Below are 26433 nucleotides of genomic sequence, written 5' to 3'. Positions count from 1 at the left end.
TCAGCAGAGTTTCAGCTCTTGTTTTAGTCCCAACTATTCAAGATACAGAGTAGACTAGCCAGTTCCCTTGGTGCAGCACTACTGCGTCACACCATATGGACCATCCTTCTGCTTTCCTTTGTAATATGCTGTTCAACCATCTCCTGCAGTGGAGACTTCTCATGTGCCTCGGGGCTCCTGTACAAAAAGAAGACACAGACCCTTCCAGGAAATGCTTGCTCACCATATGGGGTGTCTGATTTCTTCCTGCTAAGTCTCTTCTATCTCTGGTTGAAAGTTCTAGTCACCCAATGAAAGTCAATCATCGCATTCACCTGGGAACTCTGTGTCAAAGACAGTTTTGCAATATATCCTCCCCTTTGTAAATAATTCAGTGAAATAAGCATTTGTAAGAGAGTAGCAAAAGACAGCAGATAGATGCTGTTAGTTGTGTTTTTCTAGGGTAGGAATAGATCAGTTCTTCCAGCACAGTAAACAGGATTTGTCATACTTGTGCCAGCCAGATTCAAACCATTTCTAAAGGCTTTATTCCAACTGCCCCAAGCTGTGTATGTGTATTTTTTGCTTTGCAAATGGGAATTGACTTTTTAGCCAAGGACCCCTCCTTGCTGCCTGTCTCCCTGCCTTCCCACAGCTGGAAGGTGTCTGCTTCCCCCAGAGCAAGAAGCACTAACCTTCAAAACTTCCTCCACTTTTCAGAGAGCTTTTTGTTTGCCTCAGGTTACTGTTAAAGGGCAACTCTCTGTTTCACTGGCAGTTAATTTCACAGGGGCTTGCCAGCACTGAGCCATTTAAAATACAACAAATGAATGGTAACATGGTCCTTAAATTTGCTGTTTACAGAATGAAGAGCCAATTTTTTCCAAGGATGGCCGGAAGTTTTTCTTTGTCCGAGCCATTCCCCAGGGAGGACGCGGGAAGTTCTACCACATCGCTATGTCATCGTCACAGGTGACTCACTCACTGCTGCTGCTTTGGGTCTCACCTAAAGCAGAAAGCAGTAAAAAGTCCTATCTGTGCTTGTACTGGTGAGAATGGAAGGTGCAAAAGCAGAATGTGGGTCATGGAAATGAAGGAAAACCTTTGATGATGGTTTACTGGGCATAGAATAACATGAATTTCCAAATGAGATACTTGTTAGAAAAAAGTCAGCTGTCTCTTCCCAAACAATATAATTGCTTTGCTTTTGTTTTTCAAAGCCTTCCTTATATGTAAATAAGTAAATCCATGCACTGCCATTAAGGATTAATCAGAAGCTTGTGGGCATGATGGATTAGAGGAAGGGGTTTGAAGCTTTTCTGTGCTGAATTCATCCCATTATCTCCAGTGGAGTTATGGTTAAGATGATCCTGACTCCCTATTATATTTCTATGCCTGGAAAAAAAAAAGAGGGGGGTGGGGAGAGGGAGGTGTAGGAAATTGCAGATGCAGGGGTTTTTTTTAATAGGCAATGGAGTCAAAAGAACTCCCTTTTTCAGAAGAGAAGCTTTGCTCAGATGTCTTCTTTTAAGAATAAAGAAGTCTTCTTTCCTTTCTGGCAGCCCAACAGCAGCAGTGACAACTTAAAGTCTATTACATCTGGTGATTGGGATGTGACAAAGATATTGGCATATGATGAGAAAAGGCATAAAATGTAAGTAACAAAGTCTTCCTTTACCTAGCCCAGGACTATAGGGTTAGTTACAAAGGTGTTGTGTGTAAATCTGAAATGTATGAGCACATGGAGGCACAGATAAGACAGCAGGAGTTGTCTCAATTTTTACTTAGCCTCCCATGCCTTTACATATATTTTGCCTTATTTTGATTTTCTCTGTATAGTTCACACCTCTCTTTGGATGACTATTAAATACATTTCTGTAAATGACTGATTTCTCCTGCTGCAACTTCTGATATTAATCTCTGAAGGAAGAAACTCTATTTTCACTGATCATCTAGATAGTTTTAGAAAGAATCCTTTATTGACCCACAAAAATACTAATACATTAGAAAAAAAGTATTTAGTTATTATACCAAAATAAACCAAACCCTCTTCACACTTTTCCTTTATTCTTGTAAAATAACTGCTATAAATGCTTGCTTTTAAAACCACATTTCAAGAAATTATATAAGAAAATGTTTGGAAGGCTTTCTGGAATCAAATGCCAAATAGATTCCTTTCCAGCCAAAGTTTCAGGTGGATACAAGGCTCTCACCTCTCAGTTTCTTCAGGTCACTGAACAACTGAGTAAAAAGTCTCTGAAATATGATAAATGTTGAACGATCATTAAGAAGAAGATGCTTCTTCAATGTTTTGAATGCCCTCGATGACCAATAAAGTCCATATGAGATGAGTCTTTGGCACTTGACAGAGCAAAGTAACAAACTAGCCCCAAAGTCTAATTTGCATTTTAACTGGTCAGTCAAGCAGAAAATACCCCACACAATACGTCCATCAAAATGTACATCAGGGCAACAGCAGCTTATTGGAGACCAGCAGTGCTGAAAATCCTGCCTGATGTGTTACTCACCCCACAAACGCCACAGTTGCTCCTGTGCTCTGTCATTATTCACATGAAATGCTTCTGAGGGATCAGCCTGGACCCTGCATGCTGGACTGAGGTTGCCCACCTCCAGCAGCACTCCTCTGTTACCCCCAGAAGCTGTCACCACACAACAGGGCTTTCACTGTCTGGCTAGGAAAGGAGTTCACCACAATCTCAGCAGTGAACAAGGGGCAACGAAGTACTCTTCAACTTCATACTGTCTTGTCTGAAAGTCCAATGCCTTTTTTCAAAGAGGACATTTGGTGGGTTTATTGTTAGACCCCTGTTAGCTATCTGTTTGGGCAGAGAATAGGTAGTAAAAACTGATTCTAGAGGAAAAGGGAAGCTGTTTGAAGGATCCTTTTTGATCTGCTGACATGACCAGTCTAGGACTCAAACACTTCCATGCTTGGTTTAACTGCAGAGCAGCCTGTGACGGATTTGCTGGAGCCTCTGCAGTGATGTGTCCCTTGGTATATTTTTCTAATTAAGTTTAAGCTTTCCTTGCCTTTACAAGATGAGGTAAATGGCAATGTGAATGAAGATGATAATGTATGAGATACTTGTAAACACCCTTCTAATGATACAATTGCCTTTTGATTCCCCCCCAGTTATTTCCACAGCACAGAAGATTTACCAAGGAGGCGACATTTATACAGGTATGTGCTTTGCTGATTTCTCATACAGATCTGAACAATTTTTCAATCTTACTTGAATCATTACATGAGTGATTGAAATAGAAACAGCTTCTTATGAGTTTGTCTGTAATTGCACTGATCTTGTGATCTGTCACTGGGACAGACAAAGCAGCACAATAGAGAACAAAATGCTTGACATTTGGAAAAGTGTTATCTTTAACAATTTCCTCATTTTATGGCAAATTTTAAATTGGTCTCAAGATTGATAAACTGTCACAAGACTTTCCAGAAGACTGGGTAACACTTAAAATAACTCAGAATTACATAAACTAAGGGTATAAACTCTTTCCATGAAAGAGTTTCCATGAAAATTTGATAACACCTCACCTCTTCAGGAAATTGAAAAGAAAAACCATGTTATGTTTGCAAATGCTTTTCTGCAACTCCAGATGACTTTAGTACCCTCCCTAGCTGTATGAGTAAAGGCTGCTTTATTGGAAGATACGGGTAGTGTAGCTGTTACAAAGTATAGTGGGAGCAGATTACAAAGGGGAGGAAACCCAAACTTTTAAATAAACATTTTGGGATCATTATTCTATTTGTCCTGGTTTTCTTTTCAATCACCCTGCTGTCATCTTAGTACCTGCAATGAAAGGCAGAGCTGGTGATAACATCAGTTGTTAAGGGACACTCAGTGCATTTTCCTTCCAAAAATAATGTCATACATTTCTTTCCTCAATGGGAGGGAAACTAGAGTAAACTAAATTACCTGCAATTGATTATTTTTTTCCTTTCAAGACTTCTATGCCTGCTCACTTCACTCCATAGTTTTCTGAGAGTAGCTCAGCTCAGTGTTTATTTTCTTGAAGAAAAAAACCCAATCAAAACTATATTGACCTTTCATTTCTATTGAAACAGGAATAGAATCTCATTTTCAAAGCTGAGTCCAGGCCCAGCTGCTCAAGAGCTGCTGGCATAAATCAGAGCTTCCCACACCTCACTTGTCTTGGCATGCAGCTCATCCTGGTGCCTCATTAACCTCACCTTCCCGCATAGGGAAAAGAGGTGCCAAAAATGTCAACCTCCTTGACCTTACTTTGATTATACAGTGATCTTGGCCTCACTTCAGGTATTTTCTTTGTGCGGGGTAGTTTGTGTCTTGTCCCAGCCCAAGAGTGTCAGCTCTTCAGCAATCTTGGCACACCTTCATTGACAGAACACCATTGAAGCTCTGACAGCTTGTAGTAAGAGGATGAGGAGTAATGGATCAAAACTGGAAGTGGGGAGATTTACGTTAGACATTAGGAGAAAATTCTTTAGTGTGAAGGTGGTGAGACGGAACAGGTTGCCCAGGGTAGTTATGGAAGCCCGATCCCTGGGAGTGTTCAAGGCCAGGTTGGATGGGGCCCTGAGCAACCTGATCTAGTGGGAGGTGTCTCTGCCCATGAAGGGGAGTTGGAACTAGATGATCTTTAGGGTCCCTTCCGACTCCAACCATTCAATGATGATGATGATGATGATGATGATGATGATGATGATGATGATGATGATGATGATGATGATGATGATGATGATGATGATGATGATGATGATGATGATGATGATGATGATGATGATGATGATGATGATGATGATGATGATGATGATGATGATGATGATGATGATGATGATCTCTGCCTTGAAATGGTAGCAAAAAGTACTCATCTGCTTTACAGTAATGCTGCAAACACCTAATAGCTAGTATTCTTGAAGTATTTTGAACACTCAAAATGCTATAGCAGTGCAAAATGTTATGTATTAATAATTGCAAATAATATGTAATTCATTCCTCAATGTGTGGTAGACTCCTAAAAAGCTCATCTCAGGATGTGGAAAGGCCATAATACCTTCTTCAAAAATAGATCCCCAAATACAGTCTTTCCTTTCTACTTAGATGTTATGAGAGCTACTATTTAACCCCCCAAAAAGGACTTTGACCTCTGAGGCAGCTGCTAGCATATCAGACCAGTGTGGCAACCAGTATGAAACTTACAGAAAGCAATTCCAACTCTTTATTGTCTGTTGTAGTAAAAGCAGGTGTCAAAACACTGCTCCATTGTTTCAGGCCTTCTTTCACTGAATTATGACTTCCTCTTGTGCAACTGCAACCATCATTTTCTTTTAAAAACTGTACCTTCCTTCATAACCACCTGACCTTGCAACTGAAGACATCAGTATCCTTTTATATATTCTACTGCTATTGAAACTCAGCCAAATGGAAATACTTTGTCTCTTACTAATGTTGCACACCTTGTATTTATGCTTTTATTCTACAGTACAGTAAGCTTCAAGTAATGTCACTTCCAGACAACATTTTCCCTGTGACCTTCATGGGCTTTTATTAACTTTTTCAGTGCAAACACGAACGGGAACTACAACAGGCAGTGTCTGTCCTGTGATCTGATTGAGAACTGTACTTACTTCAGTGCATCCTTCAGTCACAACCTGGAATACTTCCTACTCACATGTGAAGGTATGTTGGGTTTTGTTACTGCAATTGTTGTGCCTAAGGACAGGATTTAGAGACAGCATTGATATCTTTAGACATCTTGTGTACCTGCAGGCAGCTTTGAAAGATTGACCATAAATATCTGGGTCACTTTTCTTTAAAAACTTTACTCTTGACATATTTTTTTCTTCTGTGTATTTTTATTTTTAACTAGACAGCAGATGCATGCAACCAATATCTCACTATTGAAGATAGAAGTACATTCCTCTAGCAAATCTAAGCATCCTTAAGTTAAAGTAAAAGCAAAACCTGCAGGATATAAAACACCAGAAAGTTTTTGGGAGATAAACCAGAGAGGTGGGGTTAACTGTGATTGATTGGGAATGAGCTCCCAATGCATCAACTCATACCAGTATTGTGAGCAGGGGGATTCAAAGTAAGTTACAATGAAAAGAAAGATTAACAAGAAAAAAGCAGTTTGCAGAAAGCTACCCAGTGGACAATGTGAATACAGAGTATCTAATGTTTCACTGCTTGTTCATCATAAATCTACCTTAACTTGGAGTAATGTACTACAAGAGAGACTTTCTGTATTGAAGACCCCTTAGAGTATCAAAAAGGCTGTCCTGGTTTGAGCCAGGGTAGGAGAAGTTAGCTTTGTCCAACTCTGTTAAGAACAAATGCAGAACTCCATAGCATTTAATACTAAGTAATTTAATTCTACTTTTCTGAAATACACTTGCAATGCACACACACCAGTCATCCACTGCTGTGATTGAAGCTGCTCAAAATGCTGCACTCTGCCCTAAAACAAGTATTGCAAAGCAGCAAACCAGCAAGAAATAACTTATTTTAAGGAGAAAACAAACGTGTGACATAAGGAAAAGTGTATGCTGGCTGTCACAGAGCAGGTAAGTACTTTGCAGAACATCAGCAGTTTGGTTGGCAATGCAGAGGCTGCCCCTTCTCTGACTGGCTAGTAATCGTTGGTGCCAGAAGCTGTTTGTGTTGCAGACCAAGGATAAAAACCAAGTATTTGAGATGGTAAAATGGGAAATAACCAGGATAATCGAGATAAAGTGGAGAAGTAAAATGGTTGACATAATAACAAATAAAACATCTGGACATGGACATTTGTTAAAACATGTACTGCCCCAAGAAGGAAAGATAGACTATATTCTGGGGGTATTTATAGGTATTCTACAAAAAAGCCTGGCAATAGAGAAGAGAGAAGCAGCATTCACAGTACCACGGACTCATTAACTTAATGGACTACAAGTAAATTCTTTGAGTTATGGCAGACATAGAAGTGTTATTTCCCAATAAACATTTAGTTCTGTAGTAGATGTTTGCATGTTTCTGAAGTTTGTCTCTTTAGAAGAAAAACCCTGTGTATTTTTCTTCTTGCTTTCATTGCAAGAAAAGCTGTCAACAGCTACTGGAGACAGTGTCCATTTCCTTTGCACCAAGATAATTCTTTTACCATAATTAGAAGCATTTGTGAATAACAAGATGAAGTTTTTTTAAAGGTATCATCAGCAGTTATGAGGTCATACATTTGTATGACATTATATCTCATTCACAAAAAACCTGTAGTGATACCTGAAGAGATTAATGAGTTTTATTAGTGTGTGCATAAATCCAACTACATGAGATAATGACTTTGCATAGCAAACTATGGGCTAGATTCCCAGCTGCTGTAAACAATACCTCCATTATAAGGTCAGTAGAGCTAGATCTGTTTACATCTGCTGATTTATTTTTTTTTTCTCAATTTTCATTATACAGGACTAAATTCCCAAACTGTAATCTCAGTGTAGCACAAATCTAGCACATCTTGAGCTATGGCACTGATGTCAATGTCACCTTTGCAGAATTTGTACACATGAAAAAATACAGAGATCTTGGCAGGACTTCCATTTTCAATTATTTTATAAAATTAACTGTCTGTTATATTTGGTGGAGTTGCTTCTTATTTCCATAACTGAAAGTGAGAAGTCTTTCAACTTCTTGCTTTCAAGGAGTTTATAGAAACATTTCTTTTCACCACTTTTAGACTAGGATCCATCTAGCTTCAGATATCTGCTATGGGCACATTTATAGCACAGACAACTCCTGTCACAGCTGATGTGAGTCAGGTCAGTGGAAACATCTCTCTGGCTGAAATGCTGACTTCTGGATATAAGTAACCATCCTGTCAGACTTTGATCATACAACTAAGGAAGAGCTGTTGAGGTTTGATAGAAAAATCACTGGGATCCACTTATAGGAGATTTCCTTCTCCATGGCTCCTCAGGCTGCTTAGCTAGAGCTTGGCCTTGCCTCATTTTCTCAGGGTATTATTTTATTGCTCATAAGCAATAAAAGATATACTCTAGTATATTCTCGATTAGCAGGAAATCCCACTTAATCATACCCACATAAAATGCATAGCTGGAAAAGCTACTTGAATGAGAACATATCAAGGAGTTTATCTTGCGGTTGATCAAACAGGTGGAGCAGCAGCAGCCCACCTGAGTGGACAACTGTTTGTCTTACAACCTCTGCTACCCAAGGATTTCTGCCAAGAGGTTTCTGTCATCTCTGCTTGCCCAAAAAAATCACAGTTGGAGTCGATGTTAATGAGCAGACAGTGGGAGACACTACCTGTTGCTGCTTGGTGCTTTCTTCTCACTCTGCATTGTACAAAAGCATCCAGGTCTTGCTGTGACCCTGTGACTGCTTACAAAGGTGTGTGTTTGTGTCAGTAACTAATGTATGTCACACCCATATGTATCTTCAAAGGTAGCTAAACACAAAATATTTTACTCTGACCGAGCCTGTAATAATTTCAAAAATTTCATTTTCTCAGCTGTCCCCAGGACAAATTAATGGGCAAATATTTATGGCTTGAATACAATGTCTGTACTGACACTGAGACTATCCCCCACCATAGCTCAGGTTCATTCTGCCCCTTTTACTGACTTGTGTATTATCTTCTGCTGCAGACTTCACTGAGTTTAGAGGCACAGACATGACTGTGGTTCAGCTTAACCTCCCTGAAATAGGTGGCCAGGTTTGTAAGATTTGATTAAGCAATGACTGTTTGTAAAGCTCTCTGTGATACTTAAAAGAAAGGCAATGGAAAGGAAATTTTATGTATACATATATATACCTATACCTATATATATATATATAAGTGTGTATGTATATATATATATATATATATAAACAACAAGAAAAGTCTGGCATTGCTCATTTGATCCCAAAGGTCAAGATTGGATTGGTACTTTAGAGGCAGCATCTAAGTGTCCTAAAGGACTTTTTTGCTGTCCTGAAGACTGTGCTTAATACCAGTGCTACCTGGCACAGACTAAAAGGAGAGTAGTTTGCTATAATAAAAGGTAACCTCTCTCTCAAGAGGACAATGTAATGCCTGCTGTCAGGAGGCAACATTCATTGCAATCACTCAGTCCCAGAAGGCTCTTTTCCTTATTTTTCATCTAATTCACTGTGCTCATGATTGAATGACTGTACCTGGGCCTGAGGAAACTTGATGCTTTGCAGACTGCTGTTAGATTATCTCCTCTAGACAATGTTGAAAAGGCAATATCTGCTGGAGCAAGGTCACTCCTGTTGTCATTTTCATCATAAAATATGAGTTTACACTTCTGTCTCCTCTCATAAACCAACACAGGTACTGCCACGGATTTCCTCTAAGATAAACAGAAAGAAGATCTGCGTGAAGGGGTTTTGTTACTTTATACATAATTTGAGGATGAGGTTTTGTCATCTGGAATGGGATGTAAAATTCAATTGCATAACAAAAAGGGTAAGAAATTACAAGTTTTGACTGTGGAAAGCAAGTTATTCCTGTTTCTTTAGCAGGGTTCAGACACGTTCGGCGTGAGGCTGAACACTGAGCCAGTAAAGCCCTTAAGCCCATTTTTAGGAGATAGCTCCTTCTTTTCTGAAGGATGAAGCTTTATCAGTGGCTACCACTGTAGTCAGCTCTGTAGTGGTTTAATATTTCCATTTTAATAGGGTGCACCTTGTCTTCAATGACTCCTTCCCTCACTCCCTGGTGTAACCTGCCAGCACTATTAAAACTTGAGTCCTAATGAGGCTGTTTTGGGGGGGAGAAAGGATGTGCAACCATTTCTGGTGTACTCTGGCTTTCTGGGTAGCAGGTTTGGTTACAACATCTTCACTCATTAAAAATCTGCAAAGTCATTGAGACTTTTGCTTGAACAGACAGAACTGGCAAAATTTTTCTGGATCCTGCAGTTAAGTCCCTGCTATTGCAGGCAGTGACTTTGTAGCACCCTTCACGTGAGTTGGTCAGTCTCCATCAACTGACCTCAGTCATAAGCTGATCTTGGCCAGCTCAATGCTCTTGGGGAGGTGTGAGGTTCCCCACCCAGGATTAATGCCTTTCAGCTCTGAGACAAAAGGAATAGTGAGGAAGGCCTCTGGCACATGCATACATTACTGCAATTAATGCCATTTTGAGATGATGAAAACTGGGGGGAGGGGAAAGGGAGGAGAAAAGGAGTGTCCATGGGACACCTACCATCCTCCTAATTACAGTTCTCCAGAATAATGCATTATTAGGAACGGATTAATCACTTTTAGGGATGACATGAAGAAAACTGGTAGTTGCACGGAGGGAAGAGAACTGTAACGTGGACTAAGAGAAAACCATTGTCTCATGCTTGGCATGGTTGCTGGTGATTGAGAAGTGCCTCTGCCACACTGTCCTTTCATTCATTGACCAGCTTGGGAAAAATCAGCTTTCACTTTGAGAAGAGACAACAGTCTAACAGAACAGGGAACATTACCTTCTGTAGGTTTCAAGTCCTTACTCCTTTTCCAGAAACAGTAAGACTGTTTTGCTTCAAACTACCATAAAATCACTGGAGTTCATCCTAGCTCTTTGAAGATTTTCTCTGCTGGAACCTGTGTCTGTAGCTGACTGGTCTTCTTTACTCCCAGTATTATGCAGTTCAAATGACTTTAAAGCCATCTCCCTTTTTGGAGAAAAAAAGATAGACTCTTCTAACAAAAATGTTGAAGTATTATCACCTAATTTAGGTGTCCTCTCTAGCACTGTGCTTATCAGTAGCATGGCCTAGATGCTGTAGATCAGAAATCATAAGTAACGGGAATGAAGCAATTTCTGTCTTCCTAGCAGACAGTTTTGTAGCTGTAGAGTAAAAGGATGTATCGTAACTGAACTGTGCTTAATAAAATACCTAAAGGACCAACAGGAAAGATATTTATCTGGGTATACATTTGCCTTTCTCCAGTGATGTCCCCTGAGCCAGCAGCCATAATGACGACAGCTCTGTAGCTGCACTCCTGGCCCTACAGTGCTGAAGAATACCTACAGGCCTGGGAAATCATTAAAAATAGGATTTATCTCTCCTAGGTCCTGCCAGATAAAGTCCTGGTTCAATCCCATAAACAGAGAACTAATGGTGCAAAAACACAAAGCAGGAAAATTTTACAGTGTAAGGATCTCCTTTGAGAGTGATTCATACTGATGTAGAAGCAATGCAACCAAATAGTGCTAATCTGAGTCAAGTTCCTCATACTATTGTGCATGGAATTTTTTCTGTCTGTGTATTTATGAGTTTTAAGGAAAAGACCTGCAAGTTTATTCTTTATAGAGGAAGCATGTAGCTATAAACTCTTTAGCACCTTAAACCATTTCCTGAGAAAGCAATTATCTTCTTTCTTCCCTCTTGATGGAATATAAAAACACCATCTGGATATGGGAACTCAGGTGCATTACTTGCTGCTTTCACTTACTAGCTTTATTCTGAGTATTTTAAAAGTCCCTTTATTCTATTTTTTATTATTATTTTACTTTTTTTTTTCTAGATTTTTGTTGGAGTCACCAAAGACTTTCACTCCCAATTTTAATCAAATCATCTGATTCTGCTTTGTAGTGGGTTTTCCTGACCTCTCTTAATCACGTTTCTGACACCACAGAGTCATGATTAGCAAGGTTCAGCCTTCCAGTATGGAGAGGTCTAAAACCATATTTTGGAACCATTTAAAAAATCTTGATTTTTCTGCCCTCTGATGTGGTTGCAACACAAGCTCCTGCCCACACAGTTGAAACCAGTCTGAAATGTATGGTTACACCTCTGGAGGATACCATATACACATAAATGTTTAGTGTAGGAAAGTCTAAGTTACAAAAGACATTAAGTGAAATCATTAGTTCATAATGAGATCTGCTTTAGAACACATTAGCTCAGTGTTTATGCTTGTTTGGACCAGGATTCAAAACAGGGCTCATATCTTTGATCAGTGCAATCTTTCTCAGCCCAGTTAGTACCTGCTAACTAGCACCTCTCCTGCTTTCTTTTAACAAAAGCCTTTTTACAAGCCAAGACTCCTGTGCAAAAGAACTGTTAAAGGAGGCTGGAGGTGGCCAGAAAAGTCAAAGAACTGGGTCGTTAATGATTCCTCATGTGCTGCAAAACCCAGTGCTGTGAAGCAGGAGATAAGCTCAACCAACAGCTGGGTGGGTGGGAACATCCTTTGGCACAGCAGCATCCAGCACCATTGCCATTGGCATCGTTCAGCTCAAGGATTTTTTTTCTTAAATGTGAATAAACATAAAATTCTGGGCATCGTTTCCAGTATTCTGTCTATACTTAGATGCCATTACTGCATAAAGACTTTGTCTTTTTTCACAGGAGATACATATTTTGGAAAACCTTCTAGCATTTTCTTCTCTTATGGGATTACCAGCTGATTTTGGGTAGCTTTGAATGTGTTCCAATAAAAAGCTAAATTAAAACCAATAAAGTGTTTGGATTTGTTGATGAATTTCACTGCAATGAAGTAACATTTTCTTTTGCCCATCTTCTCATGGATTCAGTCAGTTTCATCTCCAATTTTCACAATGCTGAGTTTAGGGAACTTTTTTTCTCTGCAAATCCCATAAAATTCTAGAGGTATGATTTTTAAGCAACAAACATCTTCATAAACATGCACTAGTTTTAGCATAGCACTCACGACATTTTTGTCTGTGATATTCATAGCAAAAAAACCCAGGGGCTTCTACTGCTAGGGACTTACTTCCTTAATAAAAGTGTCTGAATCCTTTCTGCCTCAGTAAAGAAGATAATGACATTTGTCTTTCACTGTGACTGAATAAAACCACATTTTTCTTCAGCCTCTCCATTAATATGAGGGAGCCATGGGATCATCACAGGGGCTTATTGGCAGTAATTTCAACATCTATGTCATGTTGATAAGGAGGAGCTTGATATTAGTTAATATCTCAGGAGAATTGTATCTTGAGATTTATCACGATACAGGGAAGGGACAATAGAAGCTTTGTTGTTGGTGAAACAAATAATTCACTAAGTGTTTAATTTGAGTTATGGAAAAATGGGAAAAGCCCTTTGCAACCTGTCCCCAGCTGATCATTTTCATGCTTTTAGCAACTGGGGAGCAGAGGTACAGCAAGAATTAATGGTTTGCCTATGGCCCCATCTTGGGTCAAGTACCATGACCCCCATTTCCTTCTTCATATTGCAAGACAGCACTTCAAGGAAAATGACCACTGGCTACTGGAAAAGACCAGAAATGTGTCTAGCTCTGTATTCTGTCTCCATCAGTGGATGGTGCATAATTACCCTCTTCAGGATCTTTGCAATAATGTACCCATCAGGGACATGTCTGCCCAGCTTCTGCAATAAGAGGTTGGCTTGTGCCTTCAGGCAGGAGAATAATGAACCTCTTTCTACACCTTTCTCAGTTCCTGCATTTAATCAGACCTTTAACCTGTGCCATTTGGGCCAGATCTACCATCCCTGGAAAGTAATGGAAAACCTGGAGACAGGGGTTCTTTATACTAACTATGGAGCAGCAGATGCAAGGAGCCATAAAACAGTGGAAGATGTCTGCCATTCAACAGCACAAGTTCATAAATCAACATTTGTCTACAAAATCTAACTACATCACTCATGGATTGCCTTACATATCACATGGAAATCTGGCATATCACAGTCTCAGCAGCAGCATTCCTGGAACCAATTTGATCGTTGCAGTTGTTATGCTCAGGTTAACACCAGTGCAAATAATAAAGGATCTACACATCTTGACTCTTCCCTGGATACACTTGATTGTGAACCATAAACCAACTTAATATTTAGGCAAATATATCTACAAAAAGTGAGGTAAATTGTTGTTATTTCTTGCCATTCTCTAGCAAAATAATCATGTTATTTGTTGAGTACTGTTAGATTTTCTAATTTCAGTGTTGAATGTGGCCACCTACACATATCTACAAACAGGTTATTTTTGTAATAATTGTTTTAATGTTTTGGCCTGGATTTAGACATAGGAAGTTGAAAAACATTTGGTGACACTGGTCCAAGAAGCTGCAGAGTGCTGATTGGGACACACGGGTTTGACTTTTTTCTCTGCCACAATCTCCTTTAGCTAACTCAAGCAAGTCTTGTAATTCCATCTTCCTAGAGGAGCTGTGAAAATAAAAACTGACTGCCATGCTCAGACATGCAGTGACAATGAGGGGCATAGAGGCTTCTAGATGGATAAATTACCAGGGTGGTTTTGAAAGATTTGGTGAATCTTCAATCTATACGTTGCAGAGAAACCTTCCTGGCAGGAACCCAGCTATTAATATGCAGGAGAGAACTCCTGTAACAAAGCCAGCATGTGAAATTATTAACTCATCCTGAAGTGTTAACAAGGCTTGGTTGCTCAGGCTTGCTGTTAGCTCACAGCACCGCACGGTTTTGTCTCGATAGCAATTCAAGAACAAGTCTGTAATTACATCACAGGCTTTAATAAATTCTGGGTCTGCTCCTCCCAAGTGCTGGCTGCTTTTAGCTCCCCTGGCTGCAGCAGGAGCTGGAGGTACCCAGAGCAGCAGAGGAGCCCCTCAATGCATGGTGGGATGGGGCTCCAGCAAAACGAACCTCCCGTGGCACCGTAGCATCGCTCTGGGCCTTTTAGAGATCTCTGGAATCAGGGGTTGAATTTTGAGTTAGAGCAGGAGTAAAACAGTTATGAAAAATATAATCACCCATTTTGGTTTAAATCATGTCATTATGTATTATAAGTTTTTATAGCACTGTGAGTCTGTTAGGAACCAGGAGTGCAGCTGCAAGGGGGAAGAGCATCCTGTGGCTTTTTTTGTCTGGAGAAGCCCTAGATGTGTATGTGTGTGAAATTTGCTCCTTGTGGGTGGTGTGGAAGTATTGATCTTATAAGTAGGATTTGACCAGGGAAAAATGTGTTTGCTTGTCAAACTCTGCAGGGATAGTGTTTGCTTGGGGGTGTTTTCTGTCAATATCACCCAGGTTAAAATGGTAGAAGTTCTTTTTCTTGTCTTTAAGAGAAGCTGAAGTTCCCTTTTAAATTCTCCAGGTAATCATTTTGTGTGGCTTGGGGCACCTCTGGCAGATGGCTGGGGAAAGCCTGCTGCTGTGGACACAAGTACCTCACTCCAGAGCCTGAAACAAACATTAAACACACAGAGGGGAAATACCTACATTTAATCCCTGCTTAAATTTGGATACATAGACTGCCTGGTGCCTGGCAATATTTCTGAAACGTGGGTTTAGTGTCAACTAATATAATGAAACTGCCTGTCATGGTAATGGCAAAGCATCTTAGAGAGTCTTCAAAACACTTCTTATTGAAATTCAGGTTAATGTTTTCTAAGTGCAGCTGGTCCTGCTAAGAGGGCCAAAGCTTGGCAATTCAGGTGACCTTTGGTGAGGACCATGATAAATTATGTCATTGAGGTACTTTAAAGAGACTTAATTAGATGTTGAAATAACTACTAGCACTGACAAGGAGTTTTATTAACCAAGTCAAGAGCCTATAGATAGAGAAGTGCAGTAGGTGGACACTGGTTTATAGAAATGTGTAGCCATGTCAACAGCTCTAAAGCCAAGACCTTTAAAACAACCAGGGCTGAGACCCAACTTTAAATAGTTCCCTTATCACAGGTGCCACAAACAATAGGTCCCAGGAGGTGACCAGGAGGAGGAGACTCATGGGAAGGTGGTTTCTACCTTCTGTCCTCACTGACTGTGCCTCTCTCTGCTTTACCTTGCCTTGCTGTGAAATGCAATAACCTCCTATAAAGCAATTTATAACATTTTTTATCAGTACATCTTAGAAAGCCACAGCACTGTATGTCTATAAGGACTGGAAGACAGTGTCAGTGCTGCCACCAAAAGAGGCAGCTCCACCCTCTGTCCACCTGGGGGGCTTTTTCACCGGTCTGCTACCCATGCCACAAATAGACTAGCTCTCAGCTACATCCAGGAACTGAAGGAAAATTAAATGCAGTATATTTATTTATTTAATTATTATTTTTTCTGGCATCAGCTCTAGAAGCTGTTCTGCTGTGTTGCTGGATGGTTGTACAAACTCTTGGGACTGCATAAGGGAGCTGGGAAATGCTGGGGTGAGACCAAGTACCCAAGGTAGGCATGGAAGTGGATAGCACTAGTTTAGTTTTTTTAGGGAACCACAGAGCAAGGATTTGGGAGTATTTTATGAGGCATCTGATGACTGCAGCTTATTACTGCTGCAGTCCAGAGCAGAGTGGTATCTATATTCTCTGTTGCTTAAAAATAAATTATGTGTTTCATCTGCTGGCCCAGAGTTACATTATTTTCCATCACAGCAAGTGTTATAAGATGCTTCAACAGAAAGTTTTGCTACTTACTGCCCTTTGTGAAGCTCATGGGAGTTCAGATTTTCTGAGTCATCTGAGCTGTCCTTGGCCTGGATCTGGGGTCTACAGCAAGGGGTAGAAAGCCAGTGTTTCACACCCTGTGCTGTAGGGCTCTGAACCTGGTGTTGTCTATCTGGGTAAAGGAGGACAGGCAATCCCTAAGAATATGATATCATTGTGTTACTGCACAAGGTAGACATCCTAGCCAAAATATCTGGCTAACAAAATTCAGGATGCAGAAGAAGCATGGAGATAAGTCTGAACTGCAGCTAAACACCCTGCAATGTGATAATGGCCTTTAGGGATGTGGGTGCAGGTGCCCATCCAGCCCAATGCTAAATGAGGAAGCAGCCATGCTCGTGCCTGGAAAGCAATCCCAGGGGCTGCTCACATATTAGGTCACTGGGTGACTGTTATCTGTTATGACCAGGATGGTTTCCTATACAAGGATGAATACATCCACGCTTGTTTTTTTGTATACCCAATAGTGGGAGGCTGTAATTAGTGCTTCCAGGCAAACTGTGACCTTTTGGAACTTTTCCTGAGGCTTATGAAGCTGAAATTAGTTTCTGCTGTTTGAAAGCATGCACAGACTTAATCTCTGGGTCCTATTTATATTATAATTACTATATAATTCATATTTCCATTCACTTGATTCCTTTCTTACTTAACAGCCAAGGTTGGCTCTTGTTTCTCAACTCCTTTGTGTGCAGGTCACGGGTCAGAAAGCCCGTGGGGAAAGGCAGGATGGGGAGAGTTCACTCTCTCTTCCTTGCATGCTTGTACTACTCCAAAATAGCAGACTGATATGAAAAGTAAGTCTGCAGAAACAGAAGGTACCACAAGAACTTCTTCTCCAGGAAAAGAGAGGATGGCATTAGTGGTTTGGAATTTGAAACTTCTTTTCTATCAGCTCTTACCAATGGGGTTGTTAATATAGACTGAGGTGAACTAAAACAGTGTCTTCTGTGGATGTTCCAGTCACATTTTGTCTTCCTTTCATCAGACCATTCATTTATGTCCTGCAATATTTCACTGCACTGTTATACATCTTTAATGCAGTGTAAAGTACCAATAAATACTCAGTGACATAACAAAAGTAGAAAAAAAATACACATTCACATTTAATAATAAAATTAATTGAAAATAAATGGGATTTCCATTGCACAGGGGAAAAAAAAGTTTGTGAAATGAAAGTGAAACTCCTGTCCCCTTCAAAATACCTCAGTCTACACAGCACTACATGTTCCTTGCTTTTATATACTTTGATCCTTTTTCCATTTTGATTGTTGCTTGTGGATATAAACTGTCTGGCAGTGCCCAGAGGAAGGTGATCTATCAGCAGCTTCCAGCCAGGGTTCTTGTCATTCAGTCGCTCCATACATATCAAATTTTATCTGAACTCCACTCATAGGAGATAAATGACCATGACAACAGGCTTCAAATAATGAAGCTTCACAAATCAGGCAGTGGCCTCCTGCATGTTGAGACTAGGGTGCATGTGTGTTATTTCCAGCTCTATGAGCGACCTTGGTTGAACTCATTATTCTGCAGTGGGTAGTACAGATGTTACCATCCCTCAAAATTTAAACCTTCCTCTAAGGAAAACTCCTTCTTTCACCTTGTTTGTCAGCTGGACCAGCTGTAAGGTTTATTGCTAGCTTTTGTTGCCTGTTTGCATCATAGTTGTTTAGCTCTTTATTAACACAGTCAGTACATTAAGGATACATTCAAACCTGAGAACTCATGAGAGGAAAACAGCTGAACAACAAATTCAAAGCAATGTTTTTGTTTGTGTGTGGTTGGGTTTGGGTTTTTTTAAGTGAATACCTAGCATCAGTTATTATTTAACTAGCTAGGATATTATTATTTTGTTGCAAGAAAAAAATCCTTATGGAAAATAATAAATTACAATTATCTAAATCAGTTTATACTAGGTTTTTCATAGAATCATGGAACCACAAAATGGTTTGGGTTGGAAGGGACTTTAAAGATCATCTAATTCCAACCCCCCTGCATGGACATGGACACCTCCTGCTATATCAGGCTGCTCAAGGCCCCATCCAACCTGGCCTTGAACACCTCCAGAGAGGGAGCTTCCACACCTCCCTAGGCAACCTCTTCCAGCATCTCACCACCCTCACAGGAAATAGCTTTTTCCTAAAGTGCAACCTGAATCACCCCTTCTTAATCTTCAGACAATTGGCCCTTGCCCTCTCACTACACACCCGTGTAAAAAGCCCTACCCCAGCTTTCTTGTAGGCCTTCTTTAGGTATTTGGAACTTGCTATAAGGTCACCATGGAGCCTCCTCTTCTTTAGGCTGAACAACCCCAGCTTCCTCAGCCTATCTACATAGGGGAGATGCTCCAGCCATCTGATCAGATTTGTTTTTAATGGAATAAACACAAAATATGTCACAATTAGAAGGAAATATCCTTTTCCTTTAAATATATCAGCAGTATGTTTAGTAGAGGTACTGGGAGAAACAACAGGGATGGCAATGCTCTTCCTTCCTTACACAACTCTACCAGGACATGGCTACACAGTCATGACTACACTGGCTTTTGTGATACCTGTTATTCAAGGAATCACAACATCATGGGAAAATTCAGGGTGGGAGGAATCTTAGGAGGTCTCTAGCATAACCTCCTGCTCCAAGCAGTGTTAAGGATCAGACCAGATTGATCAGGATTCTGTCTAGTCTTTTCTTAAAAGCCTCCAAGGATGGAGAGTGCACAACCTCCCTGAACATTCTGAGTAATCCAGAGACTTTCCAAGGCAGGCAGGGAATATGGAAAATGTCAGGCATGTTCCTTCTTAGATGCTGTTTCTTTTAGGATTAGCTTATACTAATCCAATAAGAAACAAACATGTTTTTAAGATGGGGGCAAATGTTAAACTTTTTCTTTCACAAGTTTGCAGAAAGCCTGGGTTTATTGAAAGAGGCTGTATTGATGAGTGATTAAATTAGAAATAGCAGGAAATAGAAAAGAAATTGGAAAAAGAGAATTGAGTGTGGGGATTTCTCTATTCAAATCTGTTCTTCCAACCATAAATCTGAACCATCATGCTGGAACAAAATACCTTACTTAGCCTTTTGGGGAAGTCAGTGATCCCCACATGAGCTGGAGTGGTTCCTTCCTACCACTGGCACTTATGTCTCCAGGTACACAGTCACAGTGCACTATTAGATTCAGGAACTCTGCAAGTCAATTCTCCTGACCTACCTCCTTTCTGTAGCTGATCTTTTCCCTGTAGTGGATGAAGGTACTTGCAATGGTTCCTGAAGGTCGTAGGTTTTCCAGGTTCCTCTCTGGAACCATCCACATGCATTGTCACATGATGGCTTTTTAAAACCTTTGCCAAGGTCTCATGAATGGAAAGAAATTATTTCACTCAGCCCACTCCATGTAGTACCTCATTGGATGATATTAATTAAGAAGGAGAGGATGGGGATTAGTGAAAGAATTGTAAGGGAAGGTTAAGTACCAGCTAAATGAAAGAAGGCAGTAGATTATGATGAAGAGAAAAATAAGGCTAATTGGAGATCAGCAGCAGGGTTCATTAGGAGCTGGTCTTGGGAATGACCTTACTTAGATTGTTCCCTGGCAGCCTGGGAACCCAAAGCTGGATGCAGCTAATGGAATTTGTTAAGGCCACAAAACTGATAAGCATCTACATAAGGCAGAGAGAATTACTGGAGAATCTGCCTTTCTTGCAGGGCTAAAACAGGAAAAATTAATAGTACAAAGAGCAAAATTAAGCACATGGTGACTCAAGGCAAGATTTTGCCTTGTATGCCTGGAGCTCAGGAGTGACAATTACCTCAGAAGAGCAGATGGGTGCCTGGGCATGTGAAACTCATCGCTGGCTATATGGAAACCACATACTGGATGTGATCATGGGAAAGGAAAATGGTCTTTTAGGATGGACCAGGCAAAGACTTTTCCATAGAACTGGGCAAGTTGCAGCTTCACTATATAAGGACTAGTTAAAATGTCCTCAGCAGCAGGGGTAGAGTCCTTGTCAATTCTGTTCAGGAAGGAGGAACTCAATGAAGCAAGAAAGAGTCAGTCTCCTCAGACCAAGTTCTGTGTTTCAGTGACCACAGAAGGGGTGGTGGGATGGAGCTGGTCAGTATCAACCCAGCTTCCCACACCTCTGTTTGTAGGCACCTCTCAAAATCCAGTAGAACAAACCTAGGACCTGACCATGCTTATTGACTCCAGCAACCTTTTGAAGAATGTACTAGAGCTATTTTGTGGAGTATAAATAAGAACAAATTTCTTGCTTATTTGCCCACTAGACACTGCTAACTGAAGCTGCCTCAGGACAACCAGATATATTTCTGCTGTACATAAAGCAAGCATGAAATTTATTGCTGGTATCAGATGGGGCAGAAACAAGCAGTCCTACCCATGTGGTTTGTGCAGTCCTGCCTGAGAACAAGACATTATTGATTATTTTACAAGGCAAGTTACATTTGAAGAAGTAAAGATTAGATTAAAAAATTAAAAGCCTTGGGGAGGGTGAACAGCAGCACAAATCTGTTTGATGTTTGTGTCAACAAGGTTGTCAAAGTAAACAGCCTGAACATCTGTCCATAGCATAGAAGGGAAAATACTGTAAATAGGAAAATATTTTAATTGTGAGCAGTGGTTCAGAGAGCTCCCCATGTCTTTATTTATTAGGATGATAATATCACCCCAACACATGAACTTTATGCAGCACATATAAATAATTCATGGATTAGCAAATAAAGAGATCTGGAATCTGTACACAGAGATGGCTGTTGCCAATTATCTCACTTGTGCAGAGCCAGACCTCTCAGCTCCCATCGCTTGCAGCTGCTCTTTTAAATCATTCATCAGTGCTTAAAAGATATGCTGGTGGCACTGGCAGAGAGTATTTGAATTTTCATTGTTTACACACTGTGAATTTAGCTTCTGGTCTGAAATTATCTGCCACATTGAAGCCTTTGAGAATATGGATAAGGAGAATAAGACAATTCCTCTTTATTTCCTTTTGTAACACTTCTATAACTCTGATTACCTTTTTTGCAATTTTACTTCATGTTCTTTATATGAGCACTACTTTCATTTCCAAGTTGGAGCTGATAATTCCCTATGCTGTTTAGATCATTAAAACATCAGGAATGATTCGGAAAATTATCTTAAAATATTGCAGAACCAATGTCTGTTAAATATTTCATTCAAAGTTGTATGATTTTCCATTCTTAGTCTTGGAAACCTGTGCCTTACTACCTCAATATCTAGAGTTTCTTCTTTCTGACAGTGTTTAAGCAGAACCTTCTCAGAAATACTGAAAACTGCTTAAAAATTGATGACAAGCCACGACCAATGTTGCTGCTTGTCAAATTACTAGACATTGAGTTTCTGTGCACTTTCAGATCACAGTAGGTAGTAATTTCTTGATGATAAATCTGCCATGTCATTACAGAGAAATGACTTCATTTACTTCTAGTATTGGATAATGACAGTAACATTTTTAAAGTCAAAGGCCTTATGATAAAGTCAGATTTTTAGCTGTATTAATTGAAAATCTCATTCCAGTAACTGGAGATTTGTGCAGCATTATTAACTGTGCATCTATCCAGGAATATATAGAGTATGTCCATGCACAGAAGTTCTCCTGCCAATAGTTTTAGTCCTTCCTCTTATGCTACAAATAAAGCAGCACCATTAAAGCTGCTATCAGGTTACTGGAGTTGGCTGGTGCAGTGCGGGAGCCCAGGAGAGGGGAGTGGAGCTTACAAGCCAGGTGAAGCAGTTCCAGCTGTTAGTGCTCCAGCACACCCCATCCCATTCCTGCCAGGGGGCTGCAGAGAGGGATAACGGGCTTACAGAGCCCATACCATGGCACCCAGCATCCTAAATAAGCCCACCCCTCAGAGTGTATCATCACAGCTCTGCTTGTATCTACCCCTCTGCAGCTGGGGCAGGAGGAAGAAATGCAACAGCATCATCATCCTCTTGTTATGCAGGAAAGTCTCCTGTCCCTCATTCTGGGGACAGTCACCCAGCTTATGGGTATGTGCTGGGCTTCCCTTACCTTTTCACATGGGAGGCAAACCAGCTTGGAATCTGCTTTAGTTTCTGAAAGTGGAGTACTTTGTGTTTTATTCTGCAAGAAGCACGAGCAAATGTTTAAAAGCAGCCTGCACCTGATGCTCATGTGTGCTCAGGACCTCTCTAAGGAAGAGACAGAGCATTTGAAAAGTTACCAAGGGGGGCAGGAAGACATGGGTGTTCATCACCACTGATTAAAGAACAGAAGCTGCAGAGTGTACCAGGGCTCAGGAGTCCAAATCAAAGCCTGTTTGGAAGGGCTCTGGAGAGAGAAGGCAGGGAGCACAGGATGTCCTCACTCTGCTTCTGGCAGCTCCCAGCAGTTCATTGAACAAATTAGGTTTCACTCTCGGATCTGCACATGACAGTGGATGGCATTTACCATATGGCATGTGTGATGGGACTGTCACACCATTATAGGCTGAAAAATAAATGATGGGAGGCACCTAATGAATATACACTTCCTGATATCAAGAATTTTGTTCTCTCCCTGTTAAGCATTAGGCACTCGACTTGTGAGTGTTGAAAAGCTTCTGATGTGTGTGTGGTAGGAGACATAGTCTAGCATGTAACTAAGCTTTAAAATCTGAAATGAGCAATTTACCTAATTCCTAAAAAAGGTGATTTTTCTTCTTAATGACTTTGAGCCTGCACACATGTGAAACACATTATGTAACTGGAGTGTCCTCACTCAGAATATTTAGCATGGAGAGTCATCTTTCACACAAACCTGATGATTCTGCTCTGTAGATACCTGTCTTTGCCATTTTTTTCTCATTTGTTGAAAAAAAACCACAACAAAACACAAAAAAACCAACAACCTGGGAAGTTGAAAAGTCTACTTTTTCAAGATACTGTAGTATATTTTTTAAACATCTTTATTTGGTACTAACTGAATCTCTTTATTTGACACCTGACTTAAAATATTGATTTAGGGAGATGACAGTAAGGTAGTGAGACACTAAGGAAACATAGTATATAATATGCGGAATGTTCTAAACTACATACTGGATTTTTCTGTATTTATTAGTTTCTTACAGTTTTTCCAGTGATTACTTTATCATGTCTGTGCTGAATTTATTAAGTTTGCTACTTTTCCAGCAGACTGGCTTCTGGTACTGCAGGGAAAAAGCAGGGCAGATTGTAAATAAATATGGTCAACATATCAATGTATATTGCTAGTAGAAAGGTAAATTCCTCTAAATCCTGGTGAGCTAAACATGGCTTTCCTCTGTGCATTATAATCACTTACCTGCATTCTAAGAAAGTGATGCAAACAAAGGAATTGGGTTGTTAGTGAAGGAAATTCTCAGTTACTAGGAGACAGAAGTCAGAGCACTGTATCAGTCAACTTAATTATAAATGAAACCTTTCCTGCCTTTTCTCTCTATAGGCATATGGGGGTTTAGATATTCGGTGTAGCCCAACAGCAGGTTTCCCCAGCAGTCTGTCATCAGGCCGTTGGAGCCCAAGAAAGGAGGAAACATGGTTTCTAACAACCTTTCCTTCATGGGTCTTCATGGGACAGTTCCAAATTTTGCCATCCTCACCAGCTGCACACCCTCCTTGCTTACTGAGTTTGATCTGGAAATTCAGCATATAAAAGAGGAGTCCTGCCTTGAAGACTGGTGAGGCAGCATCTCAAATACTGTGTTCAGTCTGGGGGCTCTTCACTGCAAGAAGGACATTGAAGACCTGAAACATGTCCAAAGAAGGGCAATGAAGCTGGTGAAGGGTCTGGTGAATAAGCCTTATGAGGAGTGGCTGAGAGAACTGGAAATGGTTAACCTGGAGGAGGCTGAGAGGAGAGCTCCTCACTCTCTACAACTACTTGAAACAGGTTGTAGCAAGGTGGGGGTCAGTCTCTTCTCCCAGGTAACAAGTGATAGGACAAGAGGAAATGGCCTCAAGTTGTGCCAGGGGAGGTTTAGACTGGACTAAAAGACTGCAGCATCCTAAAGGCTGTAGCATCCTATGAATTCTGTGGCTCATTCTTGTGCATTGCACAATAATGACAGCTCTCTTTGTGTAATACTGATTCATTTCAAATGCTGCAATTTAAGACTACATATGTGGTCTTCCTTAGTGTAAGAGCCAAACAGGTGTTTAATTAATTTTTATTAAAAAACAAAACCAAAAAATCCAACTGAACAAAAACCAAACAAAGCAAAACAAAAACAAAACCTACATGTTTGCAAACCAGCAACAGTTACCCAGGGCAGACGAAATGTAAATGCTTTGTGCTGTGGTGTTTGACTGTCATTTGAATAATTTTTAAAAGCAAGTTATTTAATTGTGTTTGTGCTAATTATAATGCTTACAAATCAGGGAAAGATGCATTTAGTGGCCCATTGGGAATTGGCTTTGAAACCTCACATGTCTTTGAGTCTACAGTACTGTCATTTATTCCTAGACTCTTTCTAATACTAGGGTGATTTGCTTTTTAGATTACTCTTGCATGGAAAGCAAGTCTCGGGAGTCTTCAGCTCCATGGAATTCAAAACCAGGTTCACATGCATCTGTGTGTCCTTCCATAGATTTTAACTGAGTTATTTTCTTCTTTTCAAGGTCCCCGGGTCCCGATGGTGACTGTTCACAACACAACCAATGCACAGAGTAAGATGGACTTGACCTTTGCAATTCTTCAGAGGAAAATAGCCAGGCAGAACACTGGGGTGTAGCTGCTCTTTGGTAAACTTACACCAGCAGGGAGCTCAGACTCTGCCTAAATGCAAGTCTTCTGCAAGTAAATGGGACTTGCTGTTTGGGGTGCAAACACAGGGCTTTGGGCGTTATGCTTGTTATCAGCTTTCTCAAAAAAATAATAATAGTAATGATTTAGAATCAAATTTGTGGCATATTGTAGCCTATGCTGTTAAAATAGAAATACTCTAATACTCTACAGTGTTCTATTTAGTGTCAATGCTGTTAAGGAAATGTGTTGTACATTTAACTCTAATTTATCCTCCCATCTTTTTTCAGTCAATTTCTTCCTATTAAAATGTTCTTTTGCAGAGGGAGAAATGCATAATAAATTCAGCAGCATCCTAGGACAAGTTAGGTTAAAGCAATGTACTGCTGTGTGACTGTCCAGTAAGGGCAGCAAGAGAGATCTTTGCTGCCACAGCAAAGCAGCACAACTTCCCCTGGACCGTGGCTTAGGCCATCAGACATCATCTTGCTTATGGAGTGACTGTGAGATAAAGATGTCATTTCCTTGTGACTCAGTTTCCCCACTGGTCTGTAGTTTCTGGATAAGAATGCCATGATGGAGCTCTGGACTTTCTATCCAGAGGAGGGTTCTCACTTTTTGTACATGTTAATGTTGTTGCAATAGCGGGATAGCAACATGTGCCCCTCTGGTCCCTGGCTCTGCTATAAATATGCAAAGGTTAGCACTAGTAGCTGTTCTGGTTTACAAAAACACAATACTTGCTTTTTTTTAAGTAATATTGAAAGCAAATGGCAAGACCCTAGCTGCTCAGTCTTCCTGCACCAGTGACCACTCATAGCTGGGTCTTTTCACCAGGAGGTATCAGCTCTTCCTCCTGGCAGAGGCCTGGGCTTGGCAGTGCCCTTGCTGAGCATCACTCCAGAGCAGCTCTGTTGATGCCCACAAGGCTCTTCAGCCCACAGAGGATGTTGCCACAGGGCCAGGAGAGTTAGCTCTGACCTGCAGCTCCAAAGTAAATTTATTTTTCCCCCTCCTTAAGCACAATATTTTCATTTTACCATAGGCATGGAGACTGTAACAGCATGTACAGGAGAGAGCTCTCATGAAATGTGTCATAGCCCCCTGTATTATAAAATACTTTTATGTGAATAAAATGAGAAATGCCATAAAACAGAACGAGCGAATGAAAGGCTTGAAAAAGTAACATAAACCACACAGACACTAGTTTTATTTTTACAGATATATATGTGTAGCATTTATTACACAGAGAACTCAATCTAGTCATGCACAGAACACA

General features: G+C 40.4%; 1 protein-coding gene across 1 annotated transcript in view; it reads left to right on the top strand.

The window, feature by feature from the left end:
- Nucleotides 1–26433, top strand: part of DPP6 (dipeptidyl-peptidase 6) — a 267407-nt gene that overhangs the window by 227743 nt on the left and 13231 nt on the right. The window contains exons 13-17 of the mRNA XM_010007008.1: nucleotides 844–951; nucleotides 1542–1633; nucleotides 3134–3181; nucleotides 5554–5672; nucleotides 25031–25078. Of these exons, the coding sequence (XP_010005310.1) occupies nucleotides 844–951; nucleotides 1542–1633; nucleotides 3134–3181; nucleotides 5554–5672; nucleotides 25031–25078 (415 nt within the window). The remainder of the gene's footprint in view (nucleotides 1–843; nucleotides 952–1541; nucleotides 1634–3133; nucleotides 3182–5553; nucleotides 5673–25030; nucleotides 25079–26433) is intronic.

The sequence above is a fragment of the Chaetura pelagica genome, unplaced genomic scaffold (genome assembly GCF_000747805.2).
Source record: "Chaetura pelagica isolate M959 unplaced genomic scaffold, ChaPel_1.0 scaffold17, whole genome shotgun sequence".
Classification (NCBI taxonomy): Eukaryota; Metazoa; Chordata; class Aves; order Apodiformes; family Apodidae; genus Chaetura; species Chaetura pelagica.
The sequence above is the reverse complement of the archived record's forward strand: the minus strand, read 5'-3'. Positions and strand labels throughout refer to the sequence as shown.